The sequence below is a fragment of the Ranitomeya variabilis genome, chromosome 1, assembly GCF_051348905.1.
Source record: "Ranitomeya variabilis isolate aRanVar5 chromosome 1, aRanVar5.hap1, whole genome shotgun sequence".
NCBI lineage: Eukaryota > Metazoa > Chordata > Amphibia > Anura > Dendrobatidae > Ranitomeya > Ranitomeya variabilis.
Window position 1 is genome coordinate 825,889,462 of NC_135232.1, and position 16,601 is coordinate 825,906,062.

A 16,601-nucleotide genomic window follows, 5' to 3' on the forward strand; every position below is an offset into this window, starting at 1 on the left:
CAGAGCATAACAGGTGAGATGAGTTTGTCATTGTTGCTGCGCTCTGCATAGGTAGTAACCAAAATGACAACGATCATTATAGTGAAGTGAGCACAGCAACTGATGACAAATTTATGTCCATTGCTGCGCTTTACATAATCAGTGACGGAGATGACAGCAGAAGATTAGCATGTAATGAACAAAGACGGGATTGAATCAAGTGCAGTGCAGAAAATTACTCTCTTCAGTTATTACTAGGAATTACTTTTATATTGTTACACTTTTTCTAACCTTAACTAGGGTTAGGGATTGTGTAGAGTTAGAACTAGGGCTAGGGTTAGGCTTAAGAGTTGGGTTAGGGTTGGGGTTGGGGTTGAGGTTAGGACTAGGGTAATACAATTGTTACATAAAACAAATAAAAAAGCAAAAAAATATATTTTTATTAACATTTTTGAAAAAAAAAATGAAAAAATTGGTGATCAAAGTGTAAACGATAGTTAAATCAGTATTTTCCTCAGATTACAACAGATGTGCATGGGGATCAATATTGGTGCAAAACAGAAAGCTTACTCCAAGTCACAGATTACGATGCAGGAACACTTCTTTGTAGCTTTATGTCCAGAAGGCTTCAGTGATCCTTTATTTTAGGAACTTCTACTGTCAATCCTTTTTTTTAGGCCTTTATCTACATAAAGCAAGCAGGGTCTAGTACGAGGTGTTCTTACATTGCCGATCTCTATTCTGGCTCATAGCTGTGTACTTAGCTTGGCATAGTAACAGGGTTTATGATGTTATGCTTTTATTTTTACCAGGACTATCAATAATACACAGTAGAAAAAAGGAAATAAACTATTGAAGGAGCGGAGGAGTGCCAACAGCATTGTCAAGCTCCTCATTTCTACAGCTAACATGATAAAAGCAATAATCATTTGTGTCTCGACCCAAGTTATTACTTTGTATAAAAATCTGATAATAGGTGACTTTAAAATAACGCCTAACTTGGCATGGATCCGGTAATCGGCTTCTACCATCAAAGCCCAACACATGAAGCCAAAGATCTGTCCGGGGTACAGTCCATGCCACCAAGCAGAAAAGGCGAAGGTGCTCAGTAACGGTTGCTTCGAGCAGTTTTGGAATATGAGTCTTCTGAGCCACTTTGCCGTGCTTTTATTCCAAGTCCTGGCAAAAGCTGAGATTCTGTGAGTTGTTTCTAAGGTATAGATGTTACCGTCAGTAAAATCTCCGTAGGAGCTTTCTCCTATGTAAAAGCCTGCGCTGCATAATAAGGCTTCATCCAGCAGCCACTGGGAGTAGTAGGTCAGTCTAAATAGCAACGCCATGCTCCACATTACACATACACATTCCCATCGCCTGCAGTTTGTGAGGTCGTATGGAAAGGTTATGTAGGCAAACAATATACTTTGTAATGCATGGAAGAAGAAGAATAAGGTGCAGGCTTTAATTACAGTCCGGATATCGCATACTTTACAGTTACTGATCTGCTTCTGGAATTCCACAAATGAACATAGCGGCCCACCCAGAAGTGCTGGGAAGAACAGTAAGTAGGAGAGGACCGCTAGTTTGGAGCACGCTGACAGATGATGAAGACCATTCTTCTTCGCCTCGTCTATGTTCACCGTCACTTTCTTTTCATGGATATCCAAGGCTAGAGATGTGATCTTTTGGGTCAGCAGCATGAGAGAAGAAATCATGATGAACACCCTATAGAAAGTATATCATGAAAATGCAAGAAATTAGTTTGACTAGTTAACACGTTTTCTAAGGGGAAATCCGACGATTGAAACTTATCATCTGCCCATAGGTCTCTGGGACAGGATCAAATACATGACACCTATCCTATGGATAAGAGATAAGTTGTAATTGTGGGATAAACCCTTTTAAGCAGATTACCCATGCCATTAATTTGTGGGGAAGGGGTAGGTGCACAGTTCATGGTTAGAGTACTGAGGAATCATGGTGGCTCAGTGCTTTGCAGCACTGGGGTCCTGGATTCAAATCCCACCAAGGATAACATCTTAAAGGAGTTTGTGGGTTTTCTCCCAAACTCTGAATACTTACTGATAGGGAATCTAGATTGTGAGCCCCAATGGGGACAGTGCCGATAATGGCTGTAAAGCGCTGTAGAAGTGAGTAAAATAAAGATACTGTAGTTTTAAGGTTGTTTTTTTTAAATAAATGAATAATACACATTAAAATTAAAAAAAATAATATTATCAGAAAAAAATGCTTATTTCTCCTCCTGAGCTGATCTGTCATTCTCAAATCATGAGTAAAATCTGTGTTCAGTGAAGACGGATTTCCTTATTACAGAGATGACAGATGGTTCTCATAAAATTCGTTGGAGACACAAAGAGGCAGGAGGCGGGTGGAGCTGGAAGCAGATACAGATATTCTGCTGTAAGTTCTCCTGAAACGACAGGTACAAGTAAAAAGTATTTCCACCAAAAATTGAAAACTGATTATAAATAGTATGGTGGCTCAGTAAATAGCATGGTAGATTGGAGTTCTGATATTTTGGGTTCGAATGCGACCAAGGGCAACCTCGACATGAAGTTTATGTGGGTTTCCTCACAAACTCCAAAAACAACTGATAGGTGGTTTCACTATAATATTGACTCTAGTGTAGATGTGAGGCCTGTATTAAATGCTGTATCTAGGACTTTTTTTTTTTTTACTACAAGTCTAAAACTAACAGGCAGATAGATGCTATGTAAATGCCTGTTCTATTCAGCGCCCATCCTTAAGGCCCCGTCACACTTAGAGACGCTGCAGCGATACAGACAACGATGCCGATCGCTGCAGCGTCGCTGTTTAGTCGCTGTGTGGTCGCTGGGGAGCTGTCACACAGACCACTCTCCAGCGACCAACGATGCCGAGGTCCCCGGATAACCAGGGTAAACATCGGGTTGCTAAGCGCAGGGCCGCGCTTAGTAACCCGATGTTTACCCTGGTTACCAGTGTAAAATGTAAAAAAACAAACAGTACATACTCACCTTCGCGTCCCCCGGCGTCCGCTTCCTGCACTGACTGAGCGCTGGCCATAACAGCAGAGCGGTGACGTCACCGCTGTGCTGTACATTCACTTTACGGCCGGCAGTCAGTCAGTGCGGGAAGCAGACGGCAAGGGACCTGACGGACACCGGAATGTGAGTATGTACTGTTTGTTTTTTTTTACATTTACGATGGTAACCAGGGTAAACATCGGGTTACTAAGCGCGGCCCTGCGCTTAGTAACCCGATGTTTACCCTGGTTACCAGTGAAGACATCGCTGAATCCGTGTCGCACACACCGATTCAGCGATGTCAGCGGGACCTCAACGATCAAAAAAAGGTCCAGGCCATTCCGACACGACCAGCGATCTCACAGCAGGGGCCTGGTCGCTGGTACATGTCAAACATAGCGAGATCGCTACTGAGGTCGCTGTTGCGTCACAAAACTTGTGACTCAGCAGCGATCTCGCTAGCGATCTCGCTAAGTGTGACGGGGCCTTTAGAAGGGTTGTTCCCATCACAAAGTGTGGGGCTGGCCACCAACTTCAGCACACCTCAAATCCACTACATAGAGACGTCCTGCAGTTGGATTTCCTGCACAACCAGTGGTTGGCAGCAACTACAGTGGGGGAAATAAGTATTTGATCCCTTGCTGATTTTGTACGTTTGCCCACTGACAAAGACATGAACAGTCTATAATTTTAAGGGTAGGTTAATTTTAACATTGAGAGACAAGAATATCAAAAATAAAATCCAGAAAACCACATTGTATACATTATATAAATTTATTTGCATGTTGCAGTGAGAAATAAGTCTTTGATCCCCTACTAACCATTTAGAGTTCTGACTCCTACAGATCAGTTAGATGCTCCTAATCAACTCGTTACCTGCATTAAAGACAGCTGTCTTACATAGTCACCTTTATCAAAGACTCCTGTCCACAGATTCAATTAATTAGTCAGACTGTAACCTCTACAACAAGGCCAAGACCAAAGAGCTTTAGGCTGCCGTCACACTAGCAGTATTTGATCAGTATTTTACATAAGTATTTGTAAGCCAAAACCAGGAGTGGAACAAATAGAGGAAAAGTATAATAGAAACATAATCACCACTTCTGCATTTATCACCCACTCCTGGTTTTGACTTACAAATACTGATGTAAAATACTGACCAAATACTGCTAGTGTGACGGCAGCCTTATAAGGATGTCAGGGACAAGATTATAGAATTGCACAAAGCTGGAATGGGCTACAAAACCATAAATAAGGGCGAGAAGGAGACAACTGTTGGTGCAATAGTAAGAAAATGGAAGAAATACAAAATGACTGACAATCAACATTGATCTGAGGTACCATTCAAAATTTAACTTGTTGGGTATCCTTGATCATGAGGAAGGTGAGAGATCAGCCTATAACTACACGGGGGGAACTTGTTAAGGATCTCAAGGCAGCTGGGACCACAGTCACCAAGAACACCATTGGTAACACTTTACATCGTAAAGGTTTAAAATCCTACAGTGGCCGCAAGGTCCCCCTGCTCAAGAAGGCACATATGCAGGCCCATCTGAAGTTTACCAATGAACACCTGGATGATTCTGAGAGTGATTGGGAGAAGGTGCTGTGGTCAGATGAGACAAAAATTGAGGTCTCTGGCATTAACTCAACTCGCCGTGCTTGGAGGAAGAGAAATGCTGCCTATGACCCAAAGAACACCCACCCCACTGTCAAGCATGGAGGTGGAAACATTATGTTTTGGGGGTGTTTCTCTGCTAAGGGCACAGGACTACTTCACCTCATCAATGGGAGAATGGATGGAGCCATGTACCGTAAAATCCTGAGTGACAACCTCATTCCCTCCACCAGGACATTAAAAATGGGTTGTGGCTGGGTCTTCCAGCAAGACAATGACCCAAAACATATAGCCAAGGCAACAAAGGAGTGGCTCAAAAAAGAAGCACATTAAGGTCATGGTGTGGCCTAGCCAGAGGGAGTTGAAGCTCCGAATTGCTAACATGTGCACAAACCTCATCATCCATTACAAAAAAGTCTGACTGCTGTGCTTGCCAACAAGGGTTTTGCCACCAAGTATTAAGTCTTGTTTGCCAGAGGGATCAAATACTTATTTCTCCCTGCAAATGCAAATACATGTATATAATTCATACAATGTGATTGTCTAGATTTTATTTTTGATATTCTCTCAATGTTAAAAGTAACCTACCTTTAAAATTATAGACTGTTCATGTCTTTGTCAGTGGGCAAACTTACAAAATCAGCAAGGGATCAAGTATTTATTTCCCCTACTGTACATGTAAAGAAAAAAAAACAAAAAAAACAATTACAATTAATGGCATGTCCTAGCGATGTGCCATCACTGATTTATAAACTATATACATCTTGCCAGGATCAGTCCCCTTTTGTTTTCTGATATCTGGATATTGTATCTTTTCTGGTCTGTTATACTTACTCTACAGTCATTATTTCCTCTAAATAGTATTGTCTGTATATCATCCATAGGTGGCACACAGTTTGCCATGCCATCTGCAGCAGAAAGGCCCATCTGTGTACGAAATGGTAGCTGACTGTGTGAAATATCACTGTAGCACCCAGGGCAGGGGTGAACACCAATATGGCATAACGACCCATTGACATACTGGCTAAAATCACTCCTCCAGCTAGTAGATAGAAGTATCTGAAATACAAAGGACAACAATACAGTTTGTACTACAAAAGTTAATAAGTATCTCGTCAAAACCTTAGTTTATATACGAATAGCTTAAAAAGTAAGTAAAAAATAGCATTTTCATGTTTACAAGCTCTATGTCATATGAATATAAAACAACGATGCTTAACTTCTTACTATTACAGCTTGGAGCACTGTAGGATTGATGGACTGTTCAGCTGCATTCCTTCCTGTCATGATTCCCCAATGGCATGGGAACATCAGAACCACAAAATAACAGACTAGCCCTCGGGTGATGGAAACTCAAGCTGACCGTGACCTAAATCTACCACACAACTAACAGTAGCCAGGAAGCATTCCTACGGCTGCCTAGATGCCATGCGCCAGCCGGAGAACTGACTACGCCTGGAAGAGGAAGGAACAGACCTGGCTTACCTCTAGTGAAATTCCCCAAAGATGATAGTAGCCCCCACATATATTAACGGTGAGTTCAGAGGAAAAGACATACACAGTATGAAGGTAGATTTAGCAAAGCGAGGTCCACTTACTAGATAGAGGAAGGATACAAAAGAGGACTTCACGGTCAGCTGAAAAACCCTTTCAAAAACCCATCCTGAAATTACTTTAAGACTCCTGTGTCAACTCATGACACAGGAGTGGCAATTTCAGTCCACAAGAGCTTCCAGTAACAGGAAATGACAAACTGTAAACTGGACAAAAAATACAAAACAAAAAGGACAAGAGTCCACTTAGCTGATCAGCAGACTGGTAGCAGGAACATGCAACTGAAAGACTCAGGTTACAATGATGACCGGCAAGGAAGGGACTGGAGAGCAAGGCTAAATAGGGAACTCCCAAAACTGATGGAAGCAGGTGAGCTGAGGCAGAAAAGAACACACAAGTCTCCAGTACCACCAGCCACCACTAGGGGAGCCCAAAAAGCGGATCACAACAGTACCCCCCCTTAAGGAGGGGGCACCGAACCCTCACAAGAACCGCCAGGGCGACCTGGATGAGCCCTATGAAAGGCACGAACCAAATCCGAGGCATGAACATCAGAGGCAGTTACCCAAGAATTATCTTCCTGACCATAGCCCTTCCATTTAACCAGATACTGGAGTCTCCGCCTGGAAATACGGGAGTCCAAGATCTTCTCTATAACGTACTCCAATTCACCCTCAACCAGCACAGGAGCAGGAGGCTCAGCAGAAGGAACCACCGGCACCTCGTATCTCCACAACAACGACCGATGGAACACATTATGGATAGCGAAAGATGGCGGGAGGTCCAAACGAAAGGAAACAGGGTTAATAATCTCCAAAATCCTATAGGGACCGATGAACCGAGGCTTAAATTTAGGAGAAGAAACCCTCATTGGGACAAAACGGGAAGACAACCACACCAAGTCCCCAACACGAAGGCGAGGACCAACCCGACGCTGGCGGTTAGCAAACCGCTGAGTCCTCTCCTGGGACAAATTCAAATTGTCCACCACTTGTTCCCAAATCCGATACAACCGATCCACCACAGCATCTACTCCAGGACAATCCGAAGACTCCGCCTGACCAGAAGAAAAACGGGGATGAAACCCCGAATTGCAAAAGAAAGGGGAAACCAAAGTGGCCGAATTAGCCCGATTATTAAGAGCAAACTCCGCCAACGGCAAAAAGGCAACCCAATCATCCTGATCCGCAGACACAAAACACCTCAAATACGTCTCCAAAGTCTGATTAGTTCGCTCCGTCTGGCCATTAGTCTGAGGATGGAAGGCAGACGAAAAAGACAAATCAATGCCCAACCTGGCACAGAATGCCCGCCAAAATCTAGAAACGAACTGGGTACCCCTATCAGAAACGATATTTTCAGGAATACCATGCAAGCGAACCACATTTTGAAAAAACAAAGGAACCAACTCAGACGAGGAAGGCAACTTCGGCAATGGCACCAAATGAACCATCTTAGAAAAACGGTCACACACCACCCAGATAACAGACATCCTCTGAGAGACAGGAAGATCAGAAATAAAGTCCATCGAGATGTGCGTCCAAGGCCTCTTCGGAATAGGCAAGGGCAACAACAACCCGCTAGCCCTAGAACAACAAGGCTTGGCCCGAGCACACACATCACAAGACTGCACAAAAACACGCACATCTCGAGACAGAGATGGCCACCAGAAGGATCTAGCCACCAAATCCCTGGTACCAAAAATTCCAGGATGACCCGCCAGCGTAGAAGAATGAACCTCCGAGATGACTCTACTGGTCCAATCATCAGGAACAAACAGTCTACCAGGTGGACAGCGATCAGGTCTATCCGCCTGAAACTCTTGCAAAGCACGTCGCAGATCTGGGGAAATAGCGGATAATATCACCCCGTCCTTAAGGATACCTGTAGGTTCCGAATCACCAGGGGAATCAGGCTCAAAACTCCTAGAAAGGGCATCTGCCTTCACATTCTTAGAACCTGGTAGATATGAGACCACAAAATTAAACCGAGAGAAAAACAACGACCAGCGCGCCTGTCTAGGATTCAGGCGCCTGGCAGACTCAAGATAAATCAGATTCTTGTGATCAGTCAAAACCACCACCTGATGTCTAGCACCCTCAAGCCAATGACGCCACTCCTCAAATGCCCACTTCATGGCCAAAAGCTCCCGATTACCGACATCATAATTTCTTTCGGCGGCAGAAAATTTTCGAGAAAAGAACGCACAAGGTCTCATCACTGAGCAATCGGAACTTTTCTGCGACAAAACCGCCCCCGCTCCGATCTCGGAAGCATCGACCTCAACCTGAAAGGGGAGAGAGACATCAGGCTGGCGCAACACAGGGGCAGACGAAAAGCGGCGCTTAAGTTCCCGAAAGGCCTCCACAGCGGCAGAGGACCAATTGGCAACATCAGCACCCTTCTTAGTCAAATCCGTAAGAGGCTTAGCAACACCAGAAAAACCAGTTATAAATCGACGATAAAAATTAGCAAAGCCCAAGAACTTCTGAAGACCCTTTAGAGAAGTAGGCTGCGTCCAGTCACAAATAGCCCGAACCTTGACAGGGTCCATCTCAACAGAAGAAGGGGAAAAAATGTACCCCAAAAAGGAAATCTTTTGAACCCCAAAAACACACTTAGAACCCTTTACACACAGAGAATTCTCCCGCAAGACCTGAAAAACCCTCCTGACCTGCTGAACATGAGACTCCCAGTCCTCAGAAAAAATCACAATCATAAATTTATCCAGATATTCACGGAAAATATCATGCATAAAGGACTGAAAAACTGAAGGTGAATTAGAAAGGCCGAAAGGCATTACTAAATACTCAAAGTGGCCCTCAGGCGTATTAAATGCGGTTTTCCACTCATCCCCTTGCTTAATTCGCACCAAATTATACGCCCCACGGAGATCAATCTTGGAGAACCACTTAGCCCCCCTTATGCGAGCAAACAAATCAGTAAGCAGCGGCAACGGATACTGATATTTGACAGTAATTTTATTCAGGAGTCGATAATCAGTACAAGGCCTCAGCGAGCCATCCTTTTTAGAGACAAAGAAAAACCCAGCTCCTAAAGGTGATGAAGAAGGACGAATATGTCCCTTTTCCAGGGACTCCTTAACATACTCTCGCATGGCAGCATGCTCAGGTACAGATAGGTTAAACAAACGACCCTTTGGAAATTTACTGCCTGGAATCAGATCTATGGCGCAATCACACTCTCTGTGGGGAGGGAGAGAACCAATTTTAGGCTCTTCAAAAATATCCCCAAAATCCGACAAAAATGCCGGAACCTCAGAGGGAATAGATGACGAGATAGAAACCAAAGGTATGTCCCCATGAGCCCCCCGACATCCCCAGCTTAACACAGACATAGTTTTCCAGTCCAGTACTGGGTTATGAGATTGCAACCATGGTAATCCAAGCACTAACACATCATGTAAATTATGCAACACGAGGAAGCGAATCATCTCCTGATGGTCTGGAGTCATACGCATAGTCACTTGCGTCCAGAACTGTGGTCTATTACAAGCCAGAGGTGTAGAATCAATACCCTTCAGAGGTATAGGAACTTCCAGAGGCTCCAAATCAAACCCACAGCGCCTGGCGAAGGACCAATCCATGAGACTCAGAGCGGCGCCAGAGTCCACATAGGCATCCACGGTAATAACTGATAATGAACAAATCAGAGTTACAGACAGAAGAAATTTAGACTGTAAAGTGCCAATAGAAACAGACTTGTCAACCTTCCTAGTACGTTTAGAGCATGCTGATATAACATGCGCGGAATCACCACAGTAGAAGCACAAGCCATTTTTGCGCCTATAATTCTGCCGCTCGCTTCTTGACAGAATTCTGTCACATTGCATTTTCTCTGGCGTCCCTTCAGAAGATACCGCCAAATGGTGCACGGGTTTGCGCTCCCGCAAACGCCGATCAATCTGAATCGCCATTGTGATGGACTCATTCAGACCTGTGGGCGTAGGAAACCCCACCATGACATCCTTAACGGCATCAGAAAGGCCTTCTCTGAAAATTGCCGCTAGGGCACACTCATTCCACTGAGTAAGCACAGACCATTTACGAAATTTTTGGCAGTATATCTCAGCTTCATCTTGCCCTTGAGACAGGGCTATTAAAGCTTTTTCAGCTTGAATCTCCAAATTAGGTTCCTCATACAGCAACCCTAAAGCCAGAAAAAACGCATTCACATTGAGCAACGCAGGATCCCCTGGTGTCAATGAAAATGCCCAATTTTGAGGGTCACCTCGCAGCAAAGAAATCACAATCTTAACCTGCTGAACAGGATCTCCAGAGGAGTGAGGTCTGAGAGAAAGGAATAATTTACAATTACATTTGAAATTCAGAAACCGAGATCTCTCTCCGGAAAATACCTCTGGTGTAGGAATCTTAGGTTCAGAAATAGGAGTACGTATAACATAATCTTGTAAATTCTGAACCTTCGTAGCAAGATTATTTAAACCTGCAGCCAAACTCTGAGAGTCCATCCTTAAACCGGAGAGATCAGAGCCATTCAAGGATTAGAAGGAGAGAAAGGCAAGGCTGTAAATAGAGCAGAAATACAACTGAGCCAACTAAGTAGCAAACATAAGAGGAAAAAAAAAAAAAAAATCTACAGACTTCTTTTACTCTCCTTTCTTCTGCCAATTACTTTAACAGTGGCCGGTCATACTGTCATGATTCCCCAATGGCATGGGAACATCAGAACCACAAAATAACAGACTAGCCCTCGGGTGATGGAAACTCAAGCTGACCGTGACCTAAATCTACCACACAACTAACAGTAGCCAGGAAGCATTCCTACGGCTGCCTAGATGCCATGCGCCAGCCGGAGAACTAACTACGCCTGGAAGAGGAAGGAACAGACCTGGCTTACCTCTAGTGAAATTCCCCAAAGATGATAGTAGCCCCCACATATATTAACGGTGAGTTCAGAGGAAAAGACATACACAGTATGAAGGTAGATTTAGCAAAGCGAGGTCCACTTACTAGATAGAGGAAGGATACAAAAGAGGACTTCACGGTCAGCTGAAAAACCCTTTCAAAAACCCATCCTGAAATTACTTTAAGACTCCTGTGTCAACTCATGACACAGGAGTGGCAATTTCAGTCCACAAGAGCTTCCAGTAACAGGAAATGAAAACTGTAAACTGGACAAAAAATACAAAACAAAAAGGACAAGAGTCCACTTAGCTGATCAGCAGACTGGTAGCAGGAACATGCAACTGAAAGACTCAGGTTACAATGATGACCGGCAAGGAAGGGACTGGAGAGCAAGGCTAAATAGGGAACTCCCAAAACTGATGGAAGCAGGTGAGCTGAGGCAGAAAAGAACACACAAGTCTCCAGTACCACCAGCCACCACTAGGGGAGCCCAAAAAGCGGATCACAACACCTTCCTCCGAAGACAAGAATCGCGCTATGTGTACCGTGTCATACGGTTTTACATGTAATGTGAATAGTGACATGCGTCTTTTATTTGTTTACATTGTATGATTGTAATGTACAGTGTATAAGTAATGTAAAGTGTACAATGTGAGTAATGCATAGTGCAGTATTCTGCCACCTATCTATGTACATGGGTGACATGTGTCTGAGCGGTGTGAACATTGTTCTCTGTATAATAATAATAATAATAATAATTTTTATTTATATGGTGCCAACATATTCCGCAGCACTTTACAATTAAGCGGGGACATGTACAGACAATAAATTCAATACAAGTTAAGACAATTTAAACAGTGACATTAGGAGAGAGGTCCCTGTTCGCAAAGCTTACAATCTACAAGGAAATGGGGGGACACAATAGGTGAAAAGCGCTTGTCATTTCAGGCCTGGCAATTATAATAAATAGGGATTTTCATATAAAGCTGCATGATCCGGTCATCAGCCCGTGTGTTTAACCCCTTCATGACCCAGCCTATTTTGACCTTAATGACCTGGCCGTTTTTTGCAATTCTGACCAGTGTCCCTTTATGAGGTAATAACTCAGGAACGCTTCAACGGATCCTTGCGGTTCTGAGTTTGTTTTTTCGTGACATATTGGGCTTCATGTTAGTTGTAAATTTAGGTTCATAATTTTTGTGTTTATTTGTGAAAAAATGGAAATTTGGCTAAAATTTAAAAAATTTCGCAATTTTAAAATTTTGAATTTTTATTCTGGTAAACGAGAGAGTTATGTGACACAAAATAGAACGAAAATTTACAAAACCATTTTTTTTAGGGACCACCTCACATTTGAAGTCAGTTTGAGGGGTCAATATGGCTGAAAATACCCAAAAGTGACACCATTCTAAAAACTGCACCCCTCAAGGTACTCAAAACCACATTCAAGAAGTTTATTAACCCTTCAGGTGCTTCACAGCAGCAGAAGCAACATGGAAGGAAAAAATTAACATTTAACTTTTTAGTCACAAAAATGATCTTTTAGCAACAATTTTTTTATTTTCCCAAGGGTAAAAAGAGAAACTGGACCCGAAAAGTTATTGTACAATTTGTCCTGAGTACGCCGATACCCCATATGTGGGGGGGAACCACTGTTTGGGCGCACAACAGGGCTCGGAACGGAAGGAGCGCCATTTGACTATTTCAATGAAAAATTGGTTCCAATCTTTAGCGGACACCATGTCGCGTTTGGAGAGCCCCTGTGTGCCTAAACATTGGAGCTCCCCCACAAGCGACCCCATTTTGGAAACTAGACCCCCCAAGGAACTTATCTAGATGCATAGTGAGCACTTTGAACCCCCAGGTGCTTCACAAATTGATCCGTAAAAATGAAAAAGTACGGTTTTTTTGCACAAAATTTTTTTTACCCTCAATTTGTTCATTTCCACATGGGCAACAGGATAAATGAATCCTAAAATGTGTTGGGCAATTTCTCCTGAGTACACCGATACCTCATATATGGTCATAAACCACTGTTTGTGCACACGGCAAGGCTCAGAAGGGAAAGAGCGCCATTTGACTTTTGAATGAAAAATTGGCTCCAATCGTTAGTGGACACCATGTCGCGTTTGGAGAGCCCCTGTGTGCCTAAACATTGGATCTCCCCCACAAGTTACTGCATTTTGGAAACTAGACCCTCCAAGGAACTTATCTAGATGCATAGTGAGCACTTTGAACCCCCAGGTGCTTCACAAATTGATCTGTAAAAATGAAAAAGTACGGTTTTTTTGCACAAAAAATTTTTTAGCCTCAATTTGTTCATTTCCACATGGGCAACAGGATAAAATGTATCCTAAAATTTATTGGGCAATTTCTCCTGAGTACACCAATACCTCACATGTGGGGGTAAACTACTGTTTGCGCACACGGCATGGCTCGGAAGGGAAGGAGCGCCATTTGACTTTTTTAATGAAAAATTAGCTCCAATCGTTAGCGGACACCATGTCGCGTTTGGAGAGCCCCTGTGTGCCTAAACATTGGAGCTCCCCCACATGTGACCCCATTTTGGAAACTAGACCTCCCATGGAACTCATTTTTCTTTCCTCAAAAATTATTTTTTAGCCCGCAATTTTTTATTTTCACAAGAGTAACAGGAGAAATTGGACCCGAAAATTTGTTGTCCAGTTTGTGCTGAGTACGCTGATACCCCATATGTGGGGGGCAACCACTGTTTGGGCACACGTTGGGGCTCGGAAGGGAAGTAGTGACGTTTTGGAATGCAGACTTTGATGGAATGGTCTGCGGGCATCATGTTACGTTTGCAGAGCCCCTGATGTGCCCAAACAGTAGAAACCCCCCACAAGTGACCCCATTTTGAAAACCAGACCCCCCAAGGAACTTATCTAGATATGTGGTGAGCACTTTGAACCCCCAAGTGCTTCACAGAAGTTTACAACGCAGAGCCGTGAAAATAAAAATCATTTTTCTTTCCTCAAAAATGATGTTTTAGCAAGCAATTTTTTATTTTCACAAGGGTAACAGGAGAAATTGGACCCCAATAGTTGTTGCCCAGTTTGTCCTGAGTACGCTGGTACCCCATATGTGGGGGTAAATCACTGTTTGGGCACACGTCGGGGCTTGGAAGGGAAGCAGTGATGTTTTGAAATGCAGAATTTGATGGAATGGTCTGCGGGCATCACGTTGCATTTGCAGAGCCCCTGATGTGCCTAAACAGTAGAAACCCCCCACAAGTGACCCCATTTTGGAAACTAGACCCCCCAAAGAACTTATCTAGATGTGTGGTGAGCACTTTGAACCCCAAAGTGCTTCACAGAAGTTTATAACGCAGAGCCGTGAAAATAAAAAATAATTTTTCATTCCTCAAAAATTATGTTTTAGTAAGCAATTTTTTATTTTCGCAAGGGTAACAGGAGAAATTGAACCCCAATAATTGTTTCCCAGTTTGTCCTGAGTATGTCGGTACCCTATATGTGGGGGTAAACCACTGTTTGGGCGCACGTCGGGGCTCGGAAGGGAGGGAGCACCATTTGACTTTTTGAACGCAAGATTGGCTGGATTCAATGGTGGTGCCATGTTGCGTTTGGAGACCCTAAACAGTGGAAACCCCTCAATTCTAACTCCAACACTAACCCCAACACACCCCAAACCCTAATCCCAACTCTAGATATAACCCTAATCACAACCCTAACCCCAACACACCCCTAACCCTAGCCCTAACCCTAACCCTAGTGGGGGAAAAAAAAAAAAATATTATCTTTATTTTATTATTGTCCCTACCTATGGGGGTGATAAAGGGGGGGTTCATTTACTATTTTTTTATTTTGATCACTGTGATAGGTTTTATCACAGTGATCAAAATGTACCTGGAACGAATCTGCCGGCTGGCAGATTCGGCGGGCGCACTGCGCATGCGCCTGCCATTTTGGAAGATGGCGGCGCCCATGAAGAAGACGGATGGACACCGGGAGGCTCGGTAAGTATGGGGGGGAGATCGGAGCAAGGGGGGGGATCGGAGCACGGGGGGTGGATCGGAGCACAGGGGGAGCAGACAGGAGGACGGGGGAGCGGACAGGAGGACGGAGGGGAGCGGACCACAGTACGGGGCAGAAAGGAGGCCTGGGGAGGAGATCGGTGGCGGTGGCAGGGGGCAGATCAGGGTTTCCAGCAATGGCCGATGATATTGCAGCATCGGCCATGGCTGGATTGTAATATTTCACCACTTTTCATAGGTGAAATATTACAAATTGCTCTGATTGGCTGTTTCACTTTCAACAGCCAATCAGAGCGATCGTAGCCACGGGCGGGCGAAGCCACCCCCCCTGGGCTGAAGTACCACTCCCCTGTCCCTGCAGATCGGGTGAAATTGGAGTTTACTCTTTCACCCGATCTGCAGGGACGCGATTCCTCCATGACGCCACATAGGCGTCACAGGTCGGATTGGCACAGACTTTCATGACGCCTACGTGGCGTCACAGGTCGGGAAGGGGAAAGGTGCAATAGTCAAGTATCAAGTGCAGTTATCATGTGCATGGAGGGTGTGGAGACAGATGAATAGTAGGGTGCAGATTCAGAATAATATTTGGAAGGAGGGAACAGGGCAAAGTTTGTTTACTGAGTAGTTGATGTGGTAGGCTTGTTTGAAGAGATGGGTTTTTAAAGCACACTTGAATAGGTCGGGGCTAGGTATCAGTCTCATCGTCTGGGGAAGTGCATTCCAGAGAGCTGGCGCAGCATGAGAGAAGTCTTGGAGACGGAGGTGCGAGGTTCGGATTACAGGGGATGTTAGTCTTAGGTCATTTGTAGAACAGAGGGCACGTGTAGGGCGATAGACAGAGATGAGAGAGGAGATATAAGGTGGTGCAGAACTGTGGAGAGCTTTGTGGGTGAGAGAGATGAGTTTATACTGGACCCTGTAGCGAATGGGTAGCCAGTGTAATGACTGGCACAAGATGGAGGCATCGGTGACGCGGCTGGACAGAAATATGACCCTGGCTGCCGCATTCAAGATGGATTGGAGAGGAGAAAGTTTGGTAAGAGGGAGACCGATCAGAAGAGAGTTGCAGTAGTCCAGACGAGAATGAATAAGAGCGACAGCAAGAGTCTTAGCAGTTTCAAAGGTGAGAAAAGGTCGGATTCTGGAGATGTTTTTAAAGGTACCGTTACACTAAACGACTTACCAACGATCACGACCAGCGATACGACCTGGCCGTGATCGTTGGTAAGTCGTTGTGTGGTCGCTGGGGAGCTGTCACACAGACAGCTCTCTCCAGCGACCAACGATCAGGGGAACGACTTTGGCATCGTTGAAACTGTCTTCAACGATGCCGAAGTCCCCCTGCAGCACCCGGGTAACCAGGGTAAACATCGGGTTACTAAGTGCAGGGCCACGCTTAGTAACCTGGTTACCATTGTAAAAGTTAAAAAAAAAAACACTACATACTCACATTCTGATGTCTGTCACGTCCCCCGCCGGCGTCCACCGGCATGCACTGAATGTGTCAGCGCCGGCAGTAACAG

At 44.4% G+C, this 16,601-nt stretch overlaps 1 protein-coding gene across 1 annotated transcript in view; it reads right to left on the reverse strand.

The window, feature by feature from the left end:
• Nucleotides 1-282: 282 nt before the first annotated feature.
• MBOAT4 (membrane bound ghrelin O-acyltransferase MBOAT4) overlaps nt 283-16,601 on the reverse strand; it is a 66,994-nt gene continuing 50,675 nt past the window's right edge. Inside the window, exons 2-3 of the mRNA XM_077260455.1 lie at nt 5,455-5,679; nt 283-1,701 (exon numbers count right to left, since the gene is read on the reverse strand). Of these exons, the coding sequence (XP_077116570.1) occupies nt 771-1,701; nt 5,455-5,639 (1,116 nt within the window). The 5' untranslated portion in view covers nt 5,640-5,679 and the 3' untranslated portion in view covers nt 283-770. The remainder of the gene's footprint in view (nt 1,702-5,454; nt 5,680-16,601) is intronic.